This window comes from Centroberyx affinis, unplaced genomic scaffold (assembly GCF_046629955.1).
Source record: "Centroberyx affinis isolate AG114_WGS23_722 - 3 ecotype Tasmania unplaced genomic scaffold, CSIRO-AGI_Caff_v1 ptg002858l_1, whole genome shotgun sequence".
Classification (NCBI taxonomy): domain Eukaryota; kingdom Metazoa; phylum Chordata; class Actinopteri; order Beryciformes; family Berycidae; genus Centroberyx; species Centroberyx affinis.
In genome coordinates, this window is record NW_027280993.1 from 112,574 (window position 1) to 139,903 (window position 27,330).

Genomic DNA, 27,330 nt, shown 5'->3' on the forward strand with positions numbered 1-27,330 from the left:
CAGCATACAGTAAGTTGCATGACACAATGAATTACTGCTGCACTGTCATTCTGACCGCATCTGCCTAGGAATTGTTTGGAAAATCTACATTTTGTTCTCTTTACTGCCTTTGGAAGGTGCAATGATTTATTTGGCAACCAGCAGAATGAGAAATGCAAATTGTGAAGGAATATGCCTGATTCAGTTTTGCCTAGCAAATTGGAGAAAGAATTGGAGAAATCACTGCAGTGGTAATGGAAAATAAGATACAGGATGAATACAAAACAAAGTATATGATATTGAATTTTGTAAAAAAAAAAAACTGTTGCAAATTGCTCCCTCATATTTCCTAATAGCAATAGATTTTACAGTATGTGCTATTGATTCCAAGGTTAAATGATTTGTTTATGCTGAAAACTGTGACTCTTCTTTGCACTGATGTATAACACCTCAGACGTGGGCCAACCTTGAGGTCTCCAAACACTCATTAGATTGCTAACAACCGTCCCTTTGCAGTAGGAGAATGTTTGAATTATCTATATCTATCTCTGAGAGCGTGGCTTAACCAAACTACATGCCATAGCCTTGAGCCGCATTGATTTGGATTTCTATACACTAAGCAGGCATATGGAAGGCATTCAACTCCAACACATCTCTATCTGAGCAGCTCACAATGGCGCACCATCAGCACTGCAGTTTGTTCCCGACTGAGTCTTGTGGCCTTTGTGGAGCTGCTCCTCTCTTTGTTAAGGAGCTTTTTTCCCGTGGAAGGCTGCTGAATGCTGTCTGTGTCCTTAGTCTGCAAAAGGCCAGGAGAATCACAGAGGAGGTGAGGGCTGAGAACAGATCTGAGGAGCAGAAGGAACTGCAGGGACCACTCATGACTTTCGGAATGGGAACATCACAAAATCTGTCTCCTCTCGGGTTTTCCAGACGACAAGCGGCACATTTTAACTAGTACATGGAAGATTAGCCCACTTACCATTCAGAAATCAATCTGCAATGGTGCTCAACTGCCTACATCTAACAGTAGATCTTTTCAGCTACTCTTCCGGAGGGCTAATACTCTTTACTTACTGGTCGTTTCTCTATAATAAACAACTTCATAATGGAGATGTGCAGGGACTACATTCTAAATCACTAATCACAAAATCCAATTTGTTGAATCAATGGCATTGATTTGTCAATTAATTCTGCATCTGTGATGCTGCCCCTTTATTGTGATTTGGGTGTATGAGGTTTTAGCAGTTAAATGCATTATTGGAAGAGACTTTTTTTACCAAGCAGTGGCTGATGCAGAGAGCTTAGGAGGTTGTCAGTCTTGATGTAAAGCTTTATTTGCAAAGCGAGTTAGTGTGAACAGCCTTTTAGTCCTGCTAGGAGGACAGTGACATGTATTTATCTTGCGAGAGAGGAGGAATATCAAATGTGTTGAATAGGCTTTGTCTTGTCAGGAATATTGATTAAGTGGTTTGGGGTGGTGTCTATGTGTGTGTGTGTGTGTGTGTGTGTGTGTGTGGTTGCATGCATGCATATGCGTCTATGCTCGTGCATGTAGATGTGGTATATGTGCATGCGAATGCGTGTGTGAGGCCTGTGTGTTGTTGCTCTTAATGTTTTTATTTACGCATTGGCCTTGCGGGGACTCAGCAGAGGGCTTTGGATCTGAGAGGGAATGGATAAGGGCAAAGAAACGGGTAATCTGGACAGAGAGAAAGAAGGAAGATTCTGCAATGGGAAAAGAGCTATACCATAGTCAAGATCTAAAAGAAAGGCTTTTTTTTTTTTAACCATAGTCGAAATATAAAAACGGCCTTTGAAAAGTTAAAGCTTTGCTACTCCTTCACTCTAGGCCACATTCTGAGGGCATGAATACTGTAGGACCTTAAAGATTTCTCCACACTGCTCAGGCATGCAGCGTCGGTGTGGGATTTGACCCATGTCCACTATAAATAGTCAAATGGTCCATGATGGTTTCCCAGCTCCTGACAGCTAAAGACAAGAACCGATCTGCTCTGGTCGTGGGCACACTCACACATGCAGGCACACACACTTTTTCGCTACCTGTGTTGGTCGCGCTCTCATTCAGACATGAGTGGGCACACACATACTCACAAGGGTTTTGCGTACAGCTATGTGACTTGCTTCGCACATCCATGCATTAACCTTGGGTGCTTTTGTGCGAGGAATAATGGAGGTAGGCAGCACACTGGAGGTTGAAAGACTGCATTGGTGCAGAGGAACATCGAGCAAATTTTTACACAACGCAGTCTTTACTGACCTTTTGTGTCTCTCTATAGTGTGTGGGTGTTTAAGTGTGTTGTTTGTCAGTCAGTGTGAATACTACAAGTGTGTGGGCACAAGGGCACTGTGTATGTGTTGCAACTCATAATGTGTGTGTGTCTGTTCATCTCTATATCTACAGTCGGTGTGTCTCTGTCATTGTTTCTGTCAACAGTTTGTGTGTTTCTGTGTGGTCCAGGCTTGTGTGTGTGTGTGTGTGTATGTCTGCGTGCATGTATGTGTGTGTGTATGTGTTTTGCTGGTAAACTCTGCATTAGCAGCCAGAGATTTCAGGCTTGGTCAGCTATGAAAGCGCAACTACGTGACGAGAGTGCTGTCAGCCGCCGCCCACAGACAGCTAGCTGTTATCCACTAATTAAAACCCTCTATCACTCTATCTCTCACTTGGCTATCTCTCTATCGTTCAATCTCCCCAATTTCCACTGTGAAATCTCTCCATCTCTCATTATCTATCCATCACTCTCTCTATCCACCCCTCCATTCATCCCTCCCTCCTCCCACTTCCCAGTGGGCGGCGTAGTGTTTTGTTGTGTTTTGGGTGGTTTAGGTATAACAGGGACCTGTGGGTCCTTCAGGCCCTCTCGTCTGAGGTGGCCCTGTCATATGCCTGAGGAGCCATGGAGGAGCTAACGAATGGAACAGATAGCTTTTTAAGAACCCCCCTCCCCACAAACACACACACACACACACACACACATGCACACACACACCGCCCCCCGCTCCAGGAGAGGCATCTCTCTGACAGCTCACTGTTTACTCCCGTAGGACCCGCAGCCTGGATCTGCATTTGCAGCTACAGACTGCGCCTCAATTCTTTCTGATGATTAAGCCATCGTAATGGTAGACAAAATGAGAACCTGCAAACAACAATGGGCTTTTCATTGCTTCGCATCTGAGCATCTGTAGCGACGCGTTAACATTTTATGGTTTAACATTAATATTCGCATTGCAATCACAAGATTTCTCATCGTCATTCCTCCGGCTTGCGAGGCCTGTTTAGCGAGTGGGATTAGGTTGTGTCTGTGCAAACTTGTTTCTTGGAAATGTGTCAAGGCCAGAGCTAACAAAGAAAGTAGCTCTGCACTCACTGGGGGTCTCCAGGCAGTTATGAAAATAAGACCTCCTCTGCATGGTGGAAATGTATTCGTAATCCTGAAACTATACTGTATCAATAATCTGAGAAGCTAATATTGTTGGATAGCACTCTGCTCTCCCCATCCTCCTTGTTTATTTACCAATGTGAAACTCAATTTCTCTGCCTCTGTCTGGCCCCAATCCCCTCTCTTTCTCCCTCTCTCTCTCTCTCTCTCTCCCATTCTCTCTCTCTCTCTCCCTCTCTCTCTCTCTCTCTCTCTCTCTCTCTCTGGTTTGCGTGCTCTCTCTTCTTGTTGGTCATGATTTTAGCACATTCATTTGAGATTGGGATGTGTAAATGGGTTTTGAGTTCTCCTCATGGTCCTTGTCTTTACGCATGACAATCTCTGCCATGCTGTGCTGCTGCTGCTGCTGTTGTTAGACATCTTAGCGACCCCACCCCTCTGGAGATGCCTCTGAGTGTAAATCCTGTTTTAAAGCAACTGTTTATGTGAGCCTCTATCATTTCTCTAAGCAGATTTGCAAAAAACAGCCCACTGGTCTATGGTTGCGCTGTTTGAGTAAATGGATGGATGGGAGGGATCAACTGGGTGAAGGGTCCCATTATATATTCTTGCTACTGTATAGCCACGGATTATCACTCCCATGTGGCTGTATTTGTTTGTGTGTGTGTGTGCGTGTCTGTGTGTGTGTGTGTGTGTGTGTGGAGAGAGAGAGAGAGAGAGAGAGAGAGAGAGAGAGAGGTGGGGGGGTAGTGTTGGAGGAATAACACTGTAATGTGATGCATGTGGTTCACTCAGTGTTGTCACTTTGTATTAATTTTAAACTGAGCGGTGAAGAGTTCATTACACACTGATGAATTATAGATTAGAATTAGATTAGAAATAAAATCAAACAATACCATATATACATTGTCAGTGCATACAATTTCTCGCTATGAATCCATTTCAAACCTATTTGATGCGCATGCACGCGTGACACAATGCAGGTTTTCAACTGTATCTGTACAATTCTAATTCAAACGTGCTTCTTTATCTTGCAGTTGTTCGTGACACCATCCTATCAATAAATTACAATTCCGTAGAGATGTGGCACATATACGGTGGTTACATGTTGTTAATAGGTTGGACTGCGTTAATCATTGAAGCTCCATGAATTTTACATACTTTTGGTCTTGAATGGAGATGATTAGAGGCAGTTGTTAGTCACCGGGAGTATACAGATGCAATCAATTAAGCACTGTTAGTGTCGCTAAGGGATTCCTGAGTGTACCATGTAGTCCCCACCTCTACACTTACATAGAATACGATGAGAGGAGTATTGTGTAGTGAATATATCAGTATTAAAAATGTATTCCAGCATGGTGCTTATTATCCCATCATCCTCAGTTCTTTCCATGGCTGTCCTTGTATGTTTTCTATGAATTGTAGCATTGATATGGTGCCTTGCTAGGCCCCAAGGTGATTATTCCTCAATTGCAAATCTAGGCTAGTGTTGTGCTCAGGTGGCACATGCTGGCTTCTCCTAGAGAACGCCCCTGTGTCTTGTTTGAAGTGAGCTTGGCTCTAGGAAACAACCTCCAGGTTTTGACATCAAACCCAAGAATCAAACCCCCTAATGGGCACCCCACTGTGGGCTAGAATTAGCAGGAATAACTCCCGCCAGCAGGCTTACTTCTCTAAACGCATGGGCCTCAGAGGAAGAGATGGGGGATAGGAAGGATGTAAGGTAGGGGAGGAAGAGTAAGGATGAGAGGAAAGGAGGGGAGATAGCAGAGATGGATCGGGAGAGGAAGGAGGGATGGCACAAGAGGAGTGGGAGGGAGAGGAAAGAGGAATGGGGAAGGGGGGGATTAAAGAAGAACGAGAGAGCCTTGTTTTAAAGGAAACGAGACAGTATTTTACACTGAGTGTTTTCTTCTCCTGTACATGGCATTATATCAATATACACGCAGCACTACATGTACTAAGGAAGATGTACACTACACGATGTAACTAAGGTAGACATGAGTGTCTGTGTCTGTGAGTGTGTGTGCCTGTGTGTGTGTGTGTCTGTGTGTGTGTGTGTGGTTTTGTATGTGTAGTATGCTTGTGAGTGGCTGTGTTTCTGTCCGCATGCATGCATCTGTCTGCGTGTCTACATGTGTGTGTGTATGGGCGCACATGACGTGTGAGCAAGATAGGGCGCCCGCATACAGGATTGCGTGCTTTCATTCTTGCGTAAGTACTTGAGTGTAACCGTGTGACAGACATGAAACGGGACAGAGAGCCTCTGTAGAGACAGACAGCAGTCAGTGCCTGCAGCAAGCTCAGAGCTCACAGGTAATGTATACTCACTCCTCGCCGTACCAGAGAGAAGGTGACACCAGTCAATCCCATTCTGACAGGGCAGCTGAGATAATAGTGGGCTTTGATTCCTTGCAATAACGCCTGCCAATCAAAATGAAAGGCATCGTGATTGCAGGGAACGTCAAGTGATGTGACAGTCGTAGAAGCCGACGTGTGTGCTTACCGTATACTAGGATACTACTAAGATAATTGAACACAAAATGCAGTGACCTATCTGAAAGGTGTAGTATGGTTATTCTTTACTCTGTCATCATGAAAGAGAAAAGAGAAGAGCTGGATGGATGCATTGATTGATGGATGGATGGATGGAGAAACAAGTGTAGGGGTTTTACAGATCATCCGCATTGTGGTAATGTCTGCAGGGGGTGAGGGTGTGTGTGGGATGAATATGCGAGAGATTTGGCCCATTTTATTCTAGTGTTCGCTATCAGGGCTCAGCAGGGTGTCCGTGTCTGTGTGTGCGCGCGTGTGCAGGCAAACTCGCGCGTGAATGTGCACGTATGTGGGGAATGAGGGGGGTGAGCGAGGGGCCAGGGGAAGGAGTCTTTCAGGTGGAATAAAAGCATTACTGCAGTGGTAGAAAGGTCAGCTGTAAACTTGTATCAGACTAGTGGTGATCACCCTGTGCTGCAGATCTCTGAGGTATTGAGCAGGCACGCTCTAATGGCTTTGATATATGGACTACAGGACTCCCTGAAGAGGTCAATACCATAGCACTTTGTCTCTATGAGCAATGACCCTCTCAAGCTCCATTTAGAAGCTTTATATCTGCAGGAAATAGGCTGGAAAGGCCTCAGGCAGGGCACAGTGAAAGAGAACTAATATGAATGAAGTATTTTCTAATCACTCCTCCTGTGCTCTAATCGTTGTCCCAATCAATCATTAGTTATGGCGGTATTCGCAATCTGCACAGGACGTTATCAGAAGTAGATTTTGATGTGGTTGAGAGAAGAACAAGAGAGTATGAGCTGAATGGAGCTGAAAGAACTGATTTATCATTGCTCTATTTGGGGGGACAGTGACAGCGTAAAGACCGGTGTCTAATGGTGTTTCATCGTTACTTCAGAATCTGGTGAATGACAAAGTGTAATGAGAATGACAGACATGGAGCTCAGTTACAATTGTGTTGATTTATCTGCAACTTGTCAATGATTACCTGTAAAGCAGAGATAAAACAGCATGGCCGCCTAGCTACAGAAAATAGAAACCACTACTGACAGAACTGTGTGCTGTTCTTGATTTTGGCCAATTTCTTTTCAAACACATCAGGACATAACAGCTACCATCGCAGTCCCTTCTGAGTATATTGATCTGAAACTAACCTTTCCTGTGAAATATGAAAGAAGCCAAATAGTGTTTATAAATGTGCACTGTAATTGGAATGAGCAGATGTTGCAATATTGTTCCACTGTGTTCAATAACAGAGTTCTCATGCTATTTTTCTCCTCCACTCTGTCTTTTCAACCCCCTATTTCCTTTCATTTTTCTTTCCCTACCTATCCTGCTTCCTCTCTCCCTCCCTCCCTCTCCCCCTTCTTCCCTCCTTCCCTCTCCCTTCTATCTCACCTTCCTTCCCTGGCTCCAGACTTTGTGCTGTGTGCTGTGGCTGTGCTGAGTGACTAAGTGGAGCCCTAGAAGCCATGGAGGAGATGGACAGTAAACCCTACCAGCCGTTGTCTAAGGGGCGCCATGAAATGGAGATGTCCTACACCAGCTCGTCTGACGAGAGTGAGGACGGACGCGCCCACCACCGCTCCTACACTTCCCGTGAAACCCTGCCTGACTATACACACGAGCTACGTCTGACCCTCGGCTCCCACCGAGAGAGACAGAGCAACTACAGCCAGCCCCAGCCAGGTAGCAGCAGTATGGAGGCATAGGCGGGGATGGATTTACCTGTTAGGCATGGATGAAAATGTACACATACACTTGCATAGTTACATGTACTGTGTACACACACACACACACACACTCACACACACAGAGGTACACCTCTAAAAGGGCCTATGTGAATTACCTATTACAGTCTACAATGAGCCAGAAGGACAGTCGGAGGCAGCCAATTACCTCTCCTCTACGGAGGTGATATTTCTCTCCCACAGCTAAACTAGGTCAACCCCAAACCTCTCTGGCCTCACCTGGGGTGGAACACCACCCTTCATTACACACACACTCATAGCTACAGACACAGACAGACATAGGCACACATACACAACCACGTACACACATGCACACACAAAATTCTTCCCTGCCGGTGACAGGAGGAGAAATGGGCCAGTGCGTGCTGTGATGGATGGCCTTTATGCAGGTCATGTGTGGTGTTAAGAGAGAAGCTGCACCTCATCAGGAGCATGCTGCTGTGCAGGGTTCATTGTGATCAATAGACACTCTCCAACTGCTCCCATACCCCAACCTCCTGCTACTCAGCAAGACCTACCCACCATGCTAACAAGCACTATTAACCATTCATAACAGTCACAACACCTGACAAGCTGGCTGCTTACAGTGAAATGGGCTCCAGGGATTTGACCGTTTTAATGCCACATGCTATAGGCTTAATTTTAGTTTTATTGTTTGCCCTGATGTTTTCCATAACATTGTGATGTCAAAGAGCACTTGCCTTTATCAACAGTTACTCAGCCTTTCTGTTTCCATAACAAATAGCCTCCCCTGCCATTAGTGTCATATGGTAAGGTGCAGAAGACCCCCCAAAGCAGCCTTTGAAATGTCAATGGCAGCCTGTTCTGCAAAGCACATCTGTTCATCTTTGGGCAACAGAGCTATATATAGTATACCCTACCTAAGTAACCAACTGTTAAGGGGGGACATCGCCTCCAGTGACTTTTTTAACGGATTACGGTGTTCCCAACAAGGATCAGCCAATTCGCTTCTCCTCTAATTCCCCACCCCCGTTCCTCATATCTTTTTTGTACTTCATCTTTTTTCTTCCCATCTTCACCTCTCCTCGCTCGTTTTTCTTGCTTCCCTCCTCCCATCTGTCTATTTTCCCTAACATCACTGACTTTTCAATCCGTTTCTCTTCTCCTTCTCTCTATCCATTTACTTACACCGCCTCTCTTCTCTCCTCTACATTGCCTCTGTCATTACCCACAGTGAGCAGTGTTGGGGGAGTTACTTCAAAGAGGTGATTTATTATGTAAATTATGTAAATTAAATATATATAAAAATGTATTTATATTGCATACATTAAATGCATACATTCAATTCACAAAACACACAAAAAGATGTCTTACAAAAGAGGCTCACTGATCGTTAATCAATGCAGAGTACACTTGACTGAAATATTTTTCTATTTTTCTTTAATTAACTTAAGAATAATGGATGTATTTCCACATTGTGTTTACATAAACAGAAAATTAGTTACAGTCTAAATTTTATTAACAGCTCAACCTTTAAATTATTCATAAATAACAGTACAAATATGATATTTTGCATCACTTGAAATGCGCAGCAGATGAAACAAATTGGCTATATACAGCGGGGTCATTGGGCCGGAACGCAACGGTACGTCGTTCCGGGAGTGATTTGACGACGTAACGCGCGTTCCGGTTCTGAAAAAATAAATCCAGAGTAGCACCGGTGGTTGGACCCGTTTACTCTGAGCCGCGGAGCTGACAGGTTGTGTTGTGAAAATGTCGACAAAGAAGAAACTAGACATTCTTTCCTATTTTCAACCCAATGTGAGTGATAAAACAATGTGTTCAGGTGAATTTAACTCGTTTCTATGAAGTAGCACCGTTATGGGTGAAGCTAGGCTACTTCTGCCTCTCCACCATGTTGACGTTCCAAAACCAAACAGCCCAATGGGCAGAAATCGGTCCGTCAACAAGTCTGACCGTTTTCCGAGGATCAGTGTGGCGCAGCTAGTGGACACACGCGCCGTGGGCCTGTACAGGATCTGTACTTGTTTTATATTCAGATACATAAATATAATTACTTAAACATTTTAAAAGTGGGTAAACTCAGGTCGGTGATTACCATAATATGAAAAACTGGCTTATGAAAACTATGATAATTTCAGAACAATATTTATGTATTTTGAAAATACCCCTTTTAATGGAAGTTGCACCAGTTAATGTAAACATTGAATTTATATCATAAAGATTTATTTAAACTTCCTAGATATTGTGATCATGACTAATACTTGATGATTTGAGGAACAATACTGTTTTATTGAACTTTCTGTATCTTATATCAACAAATTGAATTACTAACTACAGTGGGCATTCTAAAAGATCTAAAATGTAAATATAGTCACATTCTACACTAATTAATTACGAAAGCTAAAATTGCAATATAAGATTATGCACACTTTATTGTGCAGCCATAATGATATCCCCCTCCAACATTGTGTGCACCAGCAGCCATTTTGAGCAGTGGAGAGACCGGTTTCCATTCATTGTCTATGGGGACGAGCGAGCCAGGTGGAAACTGACTGAAGACTTGCTTTAGCCTACTTTGCAGTCTTCAAGATAAAAAAAAAATGCCAGAGTGTCAATTTTGGTGAAGATGGCAGATGGAAATGATTATTCTTTAAATAGTGATGATGGATGGCTTTTCAACTGAATCGTTTTTCCCTCTAATCACCTTCTTTTTTGCAGTCTGCGTTTGTTTAAGAAACAAATTGATAAGACGACTTTTCAGTTTACCGTCGATCCGTGTTTGTTGCCAGAAGGAAATAGCCTATCTGCTCTCGAATTGCTCTCTTGCAGTCAGTTTGAGCTATACAGTAGCTGCGGTAGTGGCGACCAATGCTGTGTTGGTTTAATTCCAGCAGAACAGTGTGTGAGCCGCAGTTGGTCTTGACCCCATCAACCAGGCACAGCAGGACACATCAGTGGTCAATGGAGTGGTCAACTGGACTGTGGCTTTTCTTGAAACACTGCGGTTCCTGTTCAGAGGACCTAACCTAACACACATATTAACCACACTAAGTGAGAAAGCAAGCAACTCTTTCTCCCCTCAGTATACAGTATTCACTACAGCCTGCAGTGTACCATCTATCTGCAGCCTATTTTATACACCATGATTTTCTATTGTCTAATTACATCAGTTCCATCACTTCTACTTATAAATTCTAAACAGTTAACAGAGGTGGCAAAGAAGTAAATTTACTCAACTGCCTGCAGGGAAAAAAGTAGAGCTCAACTGAATTGAATTGAATTGAATTTAAGTGTAACTAGAGGACCTACACAGTATATCTGATGTTCTCAGATAACAGGTTGATGCTTGGGATTGGAGGGTGTTCTAATACCTGAAAGCATATGAGGCTCAATTATTCGCTCAGTCTGAGTCAATATTAATAAGGTTTGATCTTTATCTGATCTCTTCGCCCCACCAAGGAGAATATAGATGAGATCTGTGCTCTGTTTGAGCAGCAGTTCAATACATCTCTAGCTCAATAACACACATCATGCAGTCTGAACAGGATATGTCTTTATTGCATATGGTAAGAGCTGTAAAGGAAAATCTAGGGTGGCGTTTTGATTTGGACATGTGCTGCAAAATGCCTGCTCAAATAACAGCCGGTCTCTTGTATTAATTTGGCTTAGAAATGCCTGTCTCAAGCAAACACCTGGTCATCTTGGTTGGTAAAGCAAATTAACGTAGTATTAAATAAATCCAGTATTAGAGGCATGTATGTCCAAAAACTGCATTTCTCCCTCTCTCCTGTAGATCTAGACTTCTGTAAGGGGGGTCAGATGAGGAGCCCAGACTATCACCTCCACCAGCAGCAGCAGCAACAGCAGCACCAGGAGGAGGAGGAGGAAGCTTTGTGCTCCGGACCCGCAGCTCACGTCCACGGACGTGGCTACTCCCTGGGAGTGGGTTCAGATGTGGACACGGAGCCGGAGGTGGACCCCTCTCCTGCCCACGGCCTGCAGCACATGTGGATGCGGGGCCTGAAGTCTGAGCAGAGCTCCTGCCTGTCGAGCCGTGCCAACTCTGCCCTCTCTCTCACCGATACTGAACATGACCGGAAGTCTGAGCCTGACAATGGTGAGCGTATTTCCTCTCTTCCTATGTGTGCTGTAATTGTCCTTACAAAGAAATTGCCCATCACTAGGTGAAATGCATAGTTTAGAGTATATAGCGTCATAAAGTGGCACTAGCTCAGCAGATGGTGTAGTGTGCCATTGATGGTGCATTGTTGTGCATGCAATTCGTTTGGTGATACTCACCTAGGGCATGTGGCATGCGGCATGTGCTGAAGTCAGGATATTGCTGCACTTTTTCCTCTGAAACTATTTCACATTACATCCTCAAAGCATTATATTTTATAGAGAAGAAGTCTGTAACCCATAGGAGCATGAATAAAAACAACATATAACATTATTTCTCTTTTCATGGTTCAAGTAACAGCCTTGGGCGATTACCCAATTGAAATTCGCTCAGTTTTTTAACTAATGCTAATGCTTAAGTTCCCTTCTCTTTGAAGGCTCTTTGATGTGATTAAATACAGAAAAATGTGCATTGGTTATTTTGTATCTGAAGCGGGCTTAGACTGGAGGGGAACCTGGGGTTGACCAGGGAGGAAGGCTGTTGGTAGGCTGAGCAAAGACCGGTGATGGAGATCCACAGTGACGGCTTGGAAAGGATTGAATATCCATTGGAGATTTTGGTTTAAGGCCTAAGGATGAGGAATTGTAGCGGTCCAACCTCTACCTGACTGGCTGGTGGGAGCCTGAGGGCAGATGGCAATTGCCTCTGTGGGAAAACTATAGCCTGGAAAGGAGGAACAGTGGAGAGGGGAAGGAAAGTACGGGGTGACTAGAGAAGAGGCTGGGAAGTCTGGGAGGGTGCCAGCTATCTGTCTTGCACTGCTGGGCTTGGTTTGGCTCCCCGCAGATGGAGAGTTAGTTAGAGGTGCACACAAACAAAGACAGAGCTCTCCAACCCATCCCCAAGGGCACTGTCTGTTTATGTGCCTCAAAAAGGTGGAACGTATTCACTGGCGGGGAGAAAAGGAAGGGAGATAGAGAGAGGGGGAAAAAAAGAGAGAGAACTGAAGAGGGGGGAGAATGAGAGACAGCGGGGAGGGGGGTGAAAAATGGTAATGAGAGAATAGAAATGGTAATTTAATGGTATAATTAGAATGAGAATAAAAGAATGAGTGGTTGAGGGTAAAACAGGTGAAGGAGAAGCAGGTAGCGATCGAGTGCGAGACAAAGATGGTGGTGGAGGGAGAGAGGGAGAGAGGGGAAGAGGGGGATCATGCTAGAGAGGGATTGGGATGGGTTTGTTTACATTGGGATGCACCCAGGGCGCTGTTTAATGAGAGGGGGATTGGACATGGAGTCGACCGCATGCAGAATCACAGAGGAGAGAGAGAGAGGGAGAGAGAGAGAGAGAGCGCTTTCAGCATTACACAGTAATCAATTTGTGATGGCTGTGTGCATATGGACCCAAGTTATTACCATTCGAGATGACGGACCTCATCTTTATCCAGGGTCAGAATGAAAGAGGAGGCAGATGGGCGTGGGAGAAGAGGAAACGGAGAAGCGAATGGGGATGGATGAAGGGGCAGAAATGAGAGGAGAGGATTTGAATGTTCAAAGCATTTGGCTTTACTGCTAGAATGCTCTGGGAGAGATGGTTTATCGCTGTGTGGCTCCTGCTTTTAATATTAATATGTCACATGAAGAGCCGTATGTCCTGTGGCTCTCCCAACCTTGACACCATCCCTTTCTCCTTTTTCCTCTACAGCACTTTTTTTCCTTTCCCCGTTGTTCTCCTTACATTACCGCTTTCCCTTTCTCTGTTCTTTTCTCTTGCATTGGTATCCTTTACTTGGCAACTTTTTTTTTTCCCTCTCGCCACCGACCCTCCATTTATTTTCATCCTCCTCCTGTCCATCTCTCTCTGACACGTGGCCAGGTGTGTCCATGCGTGGCATCCTCTAATAGGAAATGCATTATGGATGTCACATTTCTCTCCATCAGCACAACAAAGTCTCACACGCCCCTCTGTTCCCAGCGATAATGAAAGTTGGAGCCACTCGTGAAAAGACGTCGGCGTAAAGAGGCCGAAATCAAAAAGCTAACGTCCCTGCCAAAATGAAAGTGCATTTTAAGTCGGCCCGACCTTGCACTCCCTTTGTCTTCAGAGCCCGCCCCCTCCCAAACCTATTAATGATGTCAGCTTCAAACTGGCAGGAATCCTATTGTTCCCGGTCTGATTGAAGCTGACAACTCAATTTAGTCAGCGTGTGTGTTTGTGTGTGTGTGTGTATGTGTGTGTGTGGATGTGTGTGTTTGTGAGACAGACTAGGAGAGAGTAAGGGAGAAAGAGAGACAGAGTGTCGGTGTGTACCCATGTTTCTACAGATGTCTGTCTTTACTCTCTTTCTTGTGTGTGTGTGTGTGTGTGTGTGTGTGCATGTCCAACTGTGACACCTCCCTTGAGGAAGGCTGTAGGCATTCTCGAGCTCCAGTCAGACCTGCTGACAAACTCAGGCAAACATCAACACCCCGAATTGACGACACTACAACAGTAGAACAGAGGAGATTGGCAGTAGAAAGACAAAGTGTAGTTCAGCTGGAGTTTACTACTGACACACACACACACACACACGTGAATACACACGCACACCGCTGCCAAAGCATTGCAAAGATATTAATCAATGTGAAAATTCTTCTCTGCCAATGGCATTGACACTTAGTAATGGAGAGGGAGGGCTGACAGAAATGCTGAGAGAAAGAGAAGTGGGGGTGCCAATGAGAGAGAGAGAGAGAGAGAGAGAGAGAGAGAGAGAGAGAGAGAGAGAGAGAGAGAGAGAGAGAGAGAGAGAGAGAGAGAGAGAGAGAGAGAGAGAGAGAGAGAGAGAGAGAGAGAGAGAGAGAGAGCAGATGGATTGGATGTCAGTCTTTGAATTACTGCAGTGTGGAATAATAAAAAAAACTAGATTAGCTGTATTATCTGGGTTACAACACTGTCCTATAATGAGATGCTAATTAATTGACCACTCTTGCATTAGTCTAATCAGTCGTGGATTTACTCTTGTCTATAAGTGCTTATCGTATTTTTTTTTGCTTTTGGCATTGACACAGCAATTGACCATGGGCATGTATTAGACAGCTTCCTGGTTTGACATCATTACACGTTTCATACATAAAGCGTTCCCAAGGCAAAGAGGTTCTAAGGCAACTGCACGCACCAGGCCAGTGAAAGACTCTATAAGTCATTATGGTAGATAAGTTTCTGTGCTAAAATGCAAATATCTGTGTAATTATGGCATGGCCAGGGTAAGCACTTGATTCTGATTGGCCGCAGGATGTCCATTATTTTTTAAAACTTGACAACTCCCTTATAGCTGTCTGATCACAGTGCTAAATTAATACACTGGAAAGGTTTGAGTGTTCCATTTCCGCCATACACTGGCAGATAATGGTTTGAAGAAAATGGGTTTGCAAATTGCCTTCAACATTTAAAGTCCCCAAGTTAGCAATCAGGCCTGATGAAAGCAGTAGTACTCAAAAATAACATTGTTCAGTTATGATGTAACAACCCAACACGCAATTCATGCAGGACATGTTTTGGATGTCTTGCATTTTGATATGTGTATATATTTTTATTTCATTATATTGTATATGTTATACAGTATATGTTTATATGCTATATATAATGTATATAATTCATTGATATACAATATACATATACAGTATATGCAGTATTCACGAGCCAAGGACCACACCATCAACTGAATACAGTTTTAGGACACATATGCATATGTGATAAATAACTTGAAGTTGAAATTGAAGTTAATAACATTTAACATGATATAGGCAGCAAAGTCTATGCCGTATTTATTGAGTATGGGGATGCTAGTATTTTGGATAATTGATTTGATCTGCAGGTCAGCAGGCTGACAGCACCTGGAGTGGATTTCCAAGCAGGACATTACTAAATGAAAAAGGAATAACTAGCTAGAAATCAGACGGAAACAAAAGCTAAATAGCATTTTGCTCAAAAGCCCTGTAATCCAACAGCTGGGCACCTCAAAGTAATTTGAACTGAAATGCAGGGCATTTATACATTTTTATTCAGCATGAATTTATTACCACTTGACAGCTGTGCTTCTTGGTTTTCATTTGAGCATAGTCATATCTCAGATCAGTTTTGTTTCATGTTATTCTTTTCTTGTCTAAGCCATGCATTATTTCTGGGCTCACTGTTACATCGATCAATATCACAGACCAAAAATTCAACTGGAATACTTAGATCAAAGATCCAAAGGTTTCAGTAATTGGATGGATGGATAGACGGATAAACAGATAGATAGATAGATAGATAGATAGATAGATAGATAGATAAGTACACAAGTGCCCTAATATGGTGGTTTGTGGCAGTATATGAGAATAATTTACCAAGTGGTACATTATTTTCATGTGACTCAAAAAAAGAAAAAAGAAAAATCATAATATTATTTTAGCTCACATTAAATGTTTGGGAGGATTTATGAATATTTTTAGTGCAAAGTTCAGACAATTCTGTTAATTTTCTGTCAGTATCTATGTTCAACAATTGCATTGCACACTTATTCCAAAATTTACTACAATTGCTGGAGAAAGGGCCCCAGAGGCTTATGCACATCTATCCCAACTAATTTCCATTTCTCTTAATATGCTAGTCTACAATAAGTGAAGGATAAGCAAAATTAATACAATCTTCTCCGTCTTGAATGGGAGTCTATGTGACAGTCACACTGTAACAGAGAAGATGCCTGCCAGGTCTTCCGAATATTTTCACACTAAATGAAGGCATATTGCCCCAAAATTAGATAGCTGCTATTACCCCTTAAAATATTAAGTATATAATATATTAAAATTTTGAACGCAACCTCAGAGCCCACATAGATTTTTTTGCACTGTGTGGGCTACTGTGGAGCTACTGTCCTCGGTTTGAAACACAAGAACCACAAATGTTATTTTAAACCTCAATGTTGCATGCATGCTACATACCAGGTTGCTCCTTGAGGACTAGAAGACTTTCATCCTTTATAAACACGGTCCATTATTCCTATAATGATCTGCAAAAGTTTTGCAGTCTAGTTTAGCCTAGCTGTGTTCAAAGGAGGCAAGTGTTGCAGAAGGTTAGCGAGGGCATGGAGACAAAGGGTAGAAGGGTGGAGTGAAAGAGTGACCTTATGGTTTAATGAGCAGGCATACTGCAGAAAGAAAGACAAAGAGAAGGCACCAGGAAGATAGGAAGACAGAAAGGGTTGCTGGCAAGCAAAGATGTTGCACAGGATATTAGAGAGCCATCATTATAATATCTTGGCAAGGTTTTGCTATCATGTTAGTTTTAATTGCTCATTCTAGCTAGCAGTGATTTGACAGGCATTATGGCTATGTTTTGGAAACCATTTAGATGAACTGATGGAACCTGATGAAATGGCAACAGGTGTTAAACAGGCTTACATTTCAAATGGGAGTCCTGCCATCTGACTTTAAAGATTTCTCTACTTTATGATGCAACCTTGACAGTTATTAGGCAATCCTGACTTTTAATTAGATAGTAAGGGGATTACAATTGTTCCATGTAAGCTCTCTTATCCACAAGGGTCAGAGGAGAGCATTTAAGCAACCTGAATGAAATGGGTTTTATGTGTTTTTCCTCCTTCTGATGTTAGAAGACATGAATCTCCTTTTGGCAGTTCTGTAGCCACGATAACCTCACCGGAATCACCAGTCCACGATACGCTCTGACAGAGAGATATCCACGGATGTGCAGACACAACCACACTCATGCACGCGCGCATGCACACGTGCACAGACATACACACAGACAGACACTGGGGTACAGCAGTGTGTGCGAGTGTGCAAGTGTACGCGTAAGTGGCAACGCCAGGAAAACAGCGGTGTACTCTAACTCCCTTCTCGGCTCCCCTAGGCCCAGGGGGTTTTGCAGGAATGGATTTGTCTATTAGCTCGTAAAGAACATTGCTCAGTGCCATATCGATCATCTGAGCTGTAACGTTTAGGGTCTTTAAGTTGTAGAGTTGATCTAGTGGTACACGGACTCCCCTGGCTATTTTACCAGAGTGAGAGATGATCAACTTAACCCTGGTGCCATGCTTGGCCAGAGGAAACGCTATAAACACGTCCGCTGGAGCTAGAAACTGCTTTTATTGAACCACCCTTCCAGCCGTGCAGGAGAGGCTGAAGAGCTGCCACGGATCCACCGGGTTCCTTATTGTAGCCACCCTGGTTAGAGTGCGGTTGTGTTGTTTTCTTCTCTTTTAAAGCGGTCTCATCCCGTAGTTAGCCATGCAGGCTCCTGTGCTTGACAAGCTGTCAGAATGTTGGACCCCACCCTGTAGTCCTAATGTTGGCCCTTTACAGCCCACTGATCCAAGAGAAGACCTACCGGACTGGACTGGAGGTTGATGCGTAGTTAGGGCTGTGTGTGTATGAGTGTGTGTGTGTGTGTGTGAGAGAGAGGGGGAGAGAGGGAGAGAGAGGGAGAGAGAGAGGGTGAGAGTGAGAGTGAGAGAGAGAGAGAGAGAGAGAGAGAGTTAATTTTCTGTTTTCCCTCTCTCTGTGTGAATGTCTCTAGCTTAGGTACCCCTCCTCTATTCCCATCTCGGCACCATGGCAACAGTCATCAAATCAGAACATCAGCCGGAGCTTTCAGGACACGCTGTCCATCGGCAGCCTGCAGGCCGCCTGTATAAACAAAGTGTGTGATGGAAATATTACAGTGTCCAGCTCCTACTAGCCATTTTAATGACCGGTCATACCCAGTACAATTCACTGATCATATACACAGTAGAGGAGGTGAGAGTATTTTTTTTCTTTCAATAAACAGTAGGAGAAGGGGGCTTAAAACTGTTTTTAGCTCCCGGCACAGTTGGAGTATTAAAATGAGAGGAGAGCATGATGAGTGGCACATGAATAAGCTCACAGTAGAAAGGAACAATAGCCCTGAGAGTGTACCGAGAGATTAGTGCAAATCAGAGTGTTCTGCACTGGGTGAGAGAGGCTGAGTGGGGGCGGAGGACACAAAGGTGTGTGTGTATGGACAGGCACACACACACACACACACACACACACACACACACACACACACACACACACACACAACACGACACACTTGCACACACACGCTGCTGCTGATTTGTGCTCTGTGTTTGTGTGTAGTGTTTATATGTGTGAGGGGTCAGCAGGGTATTTACTTTGGCAGGTGAGGGAAAATTCAGCCGTGGCGTTACATTAAACACAGCTGGATTGGCAGGGAAATGGGTGTCAGGGAGAGGAGGAGGAAATTAAAATGTGATTTTCAAAATAGAATTTTTCATCTCCTTTTTCCGTTTTCCCGAGCTGTCTCCGCGCGGACAAGAAGGACTGCTTCTTCTGTGAACTGACAGTTTGAAAGCATATTGTACAATGACGGGGAAAGGAAAAGAAAAGAAAACAGATCTGGACCTCTATATCCCGGACAATAACATCCTCAGTGTCAGTGAATGGGGCTTTACCAAAGAACTGTTGCTGAGCAGGATTCTGCAGTGAAAATAGCTGAACTGAATAAGTAACACACAGGTTCATTGTTATTCTACTAATCAGAATTGTCATCTCAGTCTGCATAGGGGTTTGAATGCATTTTGCCAAGACTATGTCACCAATGCTAATGACAGCGTAGTGGTTCCCCTGCCATTAACAATGGCTGCCATTTTAGTTTAGCTGCCTGTAGTAATGGCTGCTATGGCGGCTCTTGTTCCATCTCTGCCATAGTGATACTGCCAGGGATACTTCTGCCATAGCTGTGTCAGTGCCAGCGTTAAAGGCTGCCATCACAGCTTTGGTGCCAGTAGTAAAGGCTGTTGTTACATGGCACGGTGCCCTGAGCCTGTCAGACCTCCAGGGTGTGTACACCACCTGTCATTATCAGCTCTCAGCCTTGGCAGCTACAGACAGCTAATGGTCCACTGGGTCTCACCCAACAATCTGCTGACCAGTACGAGTGCTTCTGGTTGGATGATGGGACACCTACGCACACACATGCACATGTACGTGAACATGCAGACAAGCTCACAAGTACATGTATACACAGACATACACACACACACACACACACACACACACACCCTCATGCATGTCTACTTATTCATATCCACACAAAGTCCTCTGGACAGTACGTAGCCAAGTATCCACATTGGCACTAATCTAAAAAAGAAGATTGGACTCTTAAAGCCAGGTAGGGGATGAAGCACAAAACAAAATGAAACAATAGTGATATATGAGCCTATTTCACTCATTCACTTGGCCCTGGGATGGACTTCTTCTTCTCACTGGAGAATTGTCTGAATGATTTATAGGACTGGATGGCAACCTTTGTCACAGGCAGCTTTTAATTGAAAAAGCCACAATAGGACTTTGGAAAGCCATTAATTGTTACGGTTAATTAAGGTAAACATTAAATGAAGAGAGTTTTAATTGGTTTCTCTTGATGAGGGTAGGGATCTAGGGTGACCAGAATCTGCATATGTAAATAACTGGAAACTCCTCCAGGCCTTGGCTTAACTCTCTCTGCCTTAGTCTGCTTTCTCTCTCTCTCTCTCTCTCTCTCTCTCTCTCTCTCTCTCTCTCTCTCTCTCTCTCTCTCTCTCTCTCTCTCTTCTCTCTCTCTCTCTCTCTCTCTCTTTCTCTCTCTCTCTCTCTCTCTCTTTCTCTCTCTCTCCCTCTCTGCTCCGTTTTATTTTTCTTGCTGTCTCTGCCCCCCTTTTTGTTTCGCTCTCTCTCACTTACACACACCCACACACATGCACACATGCACACACACACACACACACACACACACACACACACACACACACACACACCAACACATACTTGCACACCTTGGCCTCACCCAGCTGTCAGTAATACAAATGGGGTGCTTTTGTAAAGTGACATTGACGTGATATATGTACACACTAAATGCTAAACTGGCTCTCCCTGAAGAGATACATTTGTTAAGATGAGACATGACAGATTGGCATAAGACGTCACCTTCATATTTACAATACATGGAATTATCTGAAGGCCTCCAAGATCCATGCATGCTGGGAGCGTGAATTTTTTGGCATTTCATTTGAAAGAGCAAGTTATGTGTTTGCATAATATGTGTGTGTGTGTGTGTGTGTGTCCACGTGTGCTTATGATTCATAGTATATTTGATTGACCACTTTCTCCTTGCAATAAGGAATCGTTAATAAGCTGTCACACTGTGGCATGAATTACAGTGTGTACATATGGAAAATATCACACATATACATCAAGTAGTTGAGAATGTGTGAATTTTTTTTTGTTGTTTTTTTGCGTGTCCTCTAAACAGCTGCCACCTGTGCCCGAGGAGAGGGCGTTAATAACACACCCAATCGCTTTGCTAGATAGATCGCCCTGACACCAGATAGATAATCATGCTGTTAAATGGATAGCTTCTTAAAAAGCTTCAGAATGCTGCTAAAAGCATGGGTGTTTTATGGATGACTTGGGAAAAGGGGGTAGGATGGGGGGAGTGGGCTAGTGGGAGCTGAATTTACATCGTGGTGGCTGTGTGTGTGTGTGTGTGTGTGTGTATGGGTGTGTGTGGGTGTGTGTGGATGAGGCGAGCGGACAACTGGACGGCTGCTCGGTCACCCAGTCACGCTGCTGCAGTAGAAAAGCTTCTCATGGCCAATGTGGGGCTCCTGCCAGTGTTTCACAATAACTGAATGTGCTAGTGCTGGCCAAACAGATGCTCAATGCCATCTCCAGATAGTGTTTACGTGTGTGTGTGTGTGTGTGTGTGTGCTGTGTGTGCCCAAGCTGCATTTGTGTGTGTATGTGTCTGTGTGCACACACACCGTATTTGTGTCTGTGTGTGAGTGTATTTTGTTCCAAACAGATGTTTCTCCCAATGTGCCTATACTAGCTGAATCAGATCAACGCCAGCCGGTGCAGTGAGTCTGGCCAGGGTGGATAATATTCAGGGCACACTCTGGCCAACATCAACCTGGGAGACACACACACCCGCATACACACAAGCCCGCATGCACACACACACACACACACACACACACACACACGCACACACACCACTGAAGAGACCTGTAGAGGAAGATGCAGGGAGAGCATGTGCAGGCAAACCAGCATTGACATCAAAATTTACATTTTAAGCATTTAGCTGACACTCTTATCTGGAGTGACTTTGAATAAGTGTAAACAGTAGATTAAGTCAACATGAATCAACATGATTGCAAGTCGCCTAGTAATAAAAAAGTCTAAGCAATGATTATAAAATGGAAGGTAGAAAACTAAAGAGTATAATCAAATGCAAGTAAATGAGGAGGTAGTGGAAGTGGTTGTGAGGTGTAACATGAATAGATTAGCTCCCTTTAACTCAGAGAGACACTAATTATGCAGTGTTTACACATGTAGCTACTGTAAATGTAATGCATGCTTGCTGAACTGAACTAATGCTGCACTTTTGCTCTTTGAATTGTTTGGTATAAAATAAACGTTTTTCTCTAGTTTTGGCCATTGGATTGTTCTGGTTTGGTTGTTTCTAGTTTTGTTTTAAAATATGCTAAATTTTGCTCTACTGTATAATGTACAAGAAAGACTTATTAGCACTATAGGTACATGATAATGCATGAACCACAATGGCTGCCACTATAAGATGAGTCCCATATCCAACTTCTGTAACCTCGGGGTGTATTTAAAACGTTTTAATATTTCAGTAGTTCAACACAGCTTATACACAGAGTGGAAACACCCCCATGGTTCCCGAGCTCTCCTTCCCTCCCTCAAGGAACTGCCGTTGCATTCATGGTACATTCATCTATCGTTTTTCTGTCTGTGATGGAATATGGGGAACGACGGCGGTCTTGACTGAGGTGGGAAGATCCCTCTACCATCTGGGAGTGAGCAGAAATGAGTCTAGTCTGTGAGGCGTGTTGAGGGATGATCACCTCGGGGAAGTCAGCGCCGAGCTCCTCGTAGCTGCAGAGCTCGCAGCCCGATGTAGGGTGTAGGGCTGGTGATAGGAGGATGCGCTTCCCTTGCTAGTCTTTTTGGGTCAGCACCAGAGATGGGTCAGCACACAGAGACAGTGGAGGAAACAGAGGGAGGTATAAAATGAATGAATGTGAGTAATATATCTCATATGTCTGTCCTTGCGTCACCCTCACCCTCAGTCAAATCCTCTCCATTATACTTTTATATACAAAGGTTAATGTGAGGTGGGTGATGGAGCAGTATTTTTCTCCTTTTTTCTTTACAAGACAGAGGACAGAGGTGATGCAACCAGTATGAAGAAGTGATGGAGCCATAGCAAACCCACACAACACTCGGTCAAAGTCTGAACAGTTCTTCATGTCTTCTATGGTGTTTGAGCTTGGCTTTGACACTTGTGAATGTTACTTTTTTTTTTTTCCTGTGGTGTGATCCTGGGTGGGAAGGAGCTATTTACAGCGGGACTATCTTAGCTGAGCACATTCCCCCTGGGAATCCGACTCAGACTGGGGGAGGGATAGAAAAAATGAGGGGAGATATGTGGGATGCTTCAAATGTATATCTGCAGCTATATGCTATATTAGTGGAATGAATGCGGAATGATGCAAGATCACTGCTAATGTTTGGCCAGAGGCACAAAGAGAGGGAGTGAGAGAGGGGAGAGAAAAAAATCTATAGATTAATGTACTCATGTCCATTGCATACTCTTGAGAGGCAACTCTGCACAGCTTGGTTGGATCACTGATGATGGTTGTGATTGCGTGGAAGTAACATGGGCTATAATCGTTGTTGAAATAAACATGGCTGGCTGTGCTGCAATCATCAGTTAACACGTTAATGAAGACATGACAGCTCACAGATCAGATATACCAGTTGGTGATTATAACCTCGCTATAGCTCAGATTGCTGCTCCAGTTAATTTTACTCATACAGTACAAGCACAGAGTAGCATTACACTCCGGCATGTTGAGGTGAAATATTTCTATTGTAAAGCCCATTTTTTTCACATTATTTGCTGTAGTGTACACTATGCAATTTCAAAGCTTTTTTCTGGGCAATTATTTACTGGGGTGCAGCCATGAGGGAGCTAGATCATTAGTGAATGCCACGGAGTTATAGTTCTACTTGAAACTTGTTTTGCCAACAGTTGACAATGGGGATCATTCTGGTCATAGGTTTTGTTTTGTGAAGTTTCTCTCTCTCCTCTCTCTTCTCTCTCTTTCCATTTTTCAACACCTCTCAGCGTCATCATCCACAGACTGTAGCCACCCGCGGTGAATGTGAATTAACAGACGGCATGCCGCTCGCAGCACCTTGGTTGCCACTGAAACAGATTCATCACACAGACCTAGATACCGCCTTCTCTCACCAACACACACACACACACACACACACACACACATTTTCACCCTAGAATAGCACCTCACATATCATACATCCATGGTGTAGCACTCTTCACACTTACACACTGTACTTTGTGAGCAAGAGAACAATAACATCAGCAACGGATTCTTCTTTGTAGTTTCTTTCAGGATTCTACAATACTTTCAATTTTCTAAAGGTGAGTTAGAAAAAAGAAAAATATCTGATATCTAAAAAGTATATTAAAAAAATCCTGAGAAAAATATTCATGCGTATCTACTCAAAGCTCCTTCATCTTCTTCTTCTCACATGTTATTGTACGTTACATGCATCTCTGTTTGCACAATCTCCTCAATTGTCAAATTCATACACGAGTGCGAGTTGCTGTGAAAATCGATGTCTGTCGGAAGAGGTCAGAAGGAAGAGTGGGGTGAGTATACCCACAGGTCAGAGATGCATAGTGGGATATTGACTTCTCCATAGTGTTCCAGTAGGCACATTGAGAAACCACATCTACATGCGTATTATTGACAGAAGCAGCGCAACCCAGCCCCTTAGCAAAGTAGATTGATGCTTTATTGTCCTCCAACAGGAAATTTACATTCATAGTCTGCACATGGAAAGAAAGAACAGTCATATATAAGGAAAGAGAAACAATAAAGAACGGTAACATTAGACATTAACAGTTCACAGCACACAGACGTGTAGGTAAGGTTGGCACCAGAGATACATAAAGACAATTTAACCAACAAGTAGTCTGTGATGACAGCTTGTTTAGGGCCATGATGGCGGCACAAAACTTCTGCCGAAGTTTGCTTTTTTACAGATCCAGGACCTGTATTTGCGAACAGATGGGAGGACGGTGAAACATGGGCTGAAGGGGTGTTCAGGGTTGTGTGCTGTAGTGAGCGATATATATAGTAAAGCTACCAATCTGCTAGCATTCTTCCCTTCTGGAAATGGAGACTATTCAAGCTTGTTGGGCTTCTAAGAGCTGCCTAGAAGCCTGTCATTTCACATTAAAGTACCCCAGCATCCCTGCTTTCATGGATTTAGTCTTCACTGGACAGCAAATGATATATTCATGTATAGATTTGAGATGGGAGGCAGACAAGGTTGTCTACTCATCCCACATTAGGCACTGTGCGTGTGAGTGTGCGTGTGTGTGTGAGTATATGTGTGTCTGTTACTGGTACAATGTATTTCCATTATAAGGCATATGCCACCCTGTGTTATGGTGATCCGAGCTGTTAGCTGTTACTGTGAGTGTCACCTCTATAGAGGGGAAGGGAAGGGGATATTTCCTGTTTAGACGCCACCAATTTCCTCTTCATGCATAGCGCACACACACCGACACACACCGACACACACACACACACACACACACACACACACACACACACACACACGCATACACACACAATTGATAGATTTATTATAGCGTGTCAGGAAAGTGCAGGCTTCACATTTCAGCAAAATGGACCCATTTGGCGGGCGAACGACTGCACCCCCCTCCACCTAACTCTTCTCATCCCCTCATCCCCTCACCCCACCCTTCCAGCCTGCATGCCAGCCCACTCAGCCGAATCCAGAACGGCACCAAATACATGTTTCTGTCACAAGCTTCGTGTCAGCTTTTTTACATGAGCAGGAGAAATGGGGAAGGAACGGGTCATTCTGACAGTAGGAATCACTCTGTGTGGATCTTAAATGTTTTACTGCCTTAATGGGCCTCCAGAAATAGACGCAGTGCTAATGTCCTCTGACTCTAGGAATAGGGAGAGAAATGTGTCTGTGTGAGTATGTGTGTATTTGTGTGCTTGGGCATGTCCGTTTGTGTCTGCGCGGGCTTGTGTGTAAGATTCAAATGGGCTTAAGTAAGGGATTCACGCATGCAAATGAAGCCACTTAAATCTGGGTCCCTTTTCCCTTCTATCTCAAAGGACACCCTATTCTCTATTTAGAGCACTACTTTGACATCAGCCCTATGGAGGCAAGGCCCTATGGGGCTCTGGTCTTAAGTGCTATGCTATAGACTATAAGGAATCATTCAGATTTGCCTTATATAATCTCCCATCCTTGGAGATATCCACAACAAATCTTCAACAAGCTCCTTGTCTGATGCAGACACTCAACATGCCCCATCGCCCAGCTTGAGCATTAAGCATTACCTTTTGAAGAAGTGTTCGATATTGTGGGATTCCTGGCATTCGGTGCTTCCAGACAGCATTTGCTGCTTTAGAACAGTTAACCATCTCCCAGCATGGTTCCTCTTCTCCAGACAGACTCTGACTTAGAATATTGATCTCTCTGCTAGCTGTATCCTTACCCTTCAGACAATCCATACTAAATGTATTAGCTGTGGAGAGAGCTACAATGTCCTCTGCGGCTAATCATATTTAGCCACAGAGAGAGGTATCTTTAAAGAAGCAGCCTATTTTCAGGGCCAGAGTGAATGGTCGAGACTAGAGAATGGTGCTGCTGTGTGCAACATCAAAAGGAGAGCGAGGAGAGCTTCAGAGGCCAGCATATTAGAGGAGCCTTTAGGTTCATCTCTAAACATCACAGCACAAAGTGCATGTGTACACAAGCAAATGTGCACATGCTTGCACAGGAGCAAATTTGACACACCTAGCAAGATCTCTCGTTTTTCTCTTTCTCCTTCTCTGTCACCAATCATACACACACACAAACACACACACACACACGCTCACATATATATATCACACACACACTGTTCTGCATCTCCGCAGGCATCATGCAGGAGAACAGCTCTGATTGTTGAGTGGGGCAATCAAAGGCTTTGATGCTAATCAGAGCTCTCTGTCCTGCCAGTTTGGGATGTGATGGGGGGAATATACAATAGAGGAAAGGCTTTTAGAGCAGCCTGATGCCAGGCTGATGTGATTGCTCTCTACCTCATCCACTGGGGAGCAAGGGAAGGAAATCAGCCTCGAGCTGGGGGATAGTGCTGCACACTGGCTTGCATGAGCTTCTGATGCAGTGCCACATGTAATGAGCTTTGGATTTGGGTCCTCATCATGCATGGAGTTTTCCACCCAATCTGCTAAGTGCTTTGTGAACTATTCATTACATTCGTTGAGGTTGATTTCCACGGTGCTTCTTCTGTAGTGATAGTACTTTGGTTTTGGCGGGATCTCCTGCAAACTGCTCTGATAACACCTGTGCTGCTTGATGCAGCAAGCGTATTCCTGGCACTCAGCTCCGCTCTCGGTGGGGGGCTG

The 27,330-nt window shown here is 43.9% G+C and overlaps 1 protein-coding gene across 1 annotated transcript in view; it reads left to right on the plus strand.

The window, feature by feature from the left end:
• Positions 1–7,366: 7,366 nt before the first annotated feature.
• Positions 7,367–27,330, plus strand: part of LOC139658253 (teneurin-1-like) — a gene marked incomplete at its 3' end in the record, with an annotated part of 74,034 nt that continues 54,070 nt past the window's right edge. Inside the window, exons 1-2 of the mRNA XM_071536338.1 lie at positions 7,367–7,583; positions 11,424–11,747. Coding sequence (XP_071392439.1) covers positions 7,367–7,583; positions 11,424–11,747 — 541 coding nt within the window. The remainder of the gene's footprint in view (positions 7,584–11,423; positions 11,748–27,330) is intronic.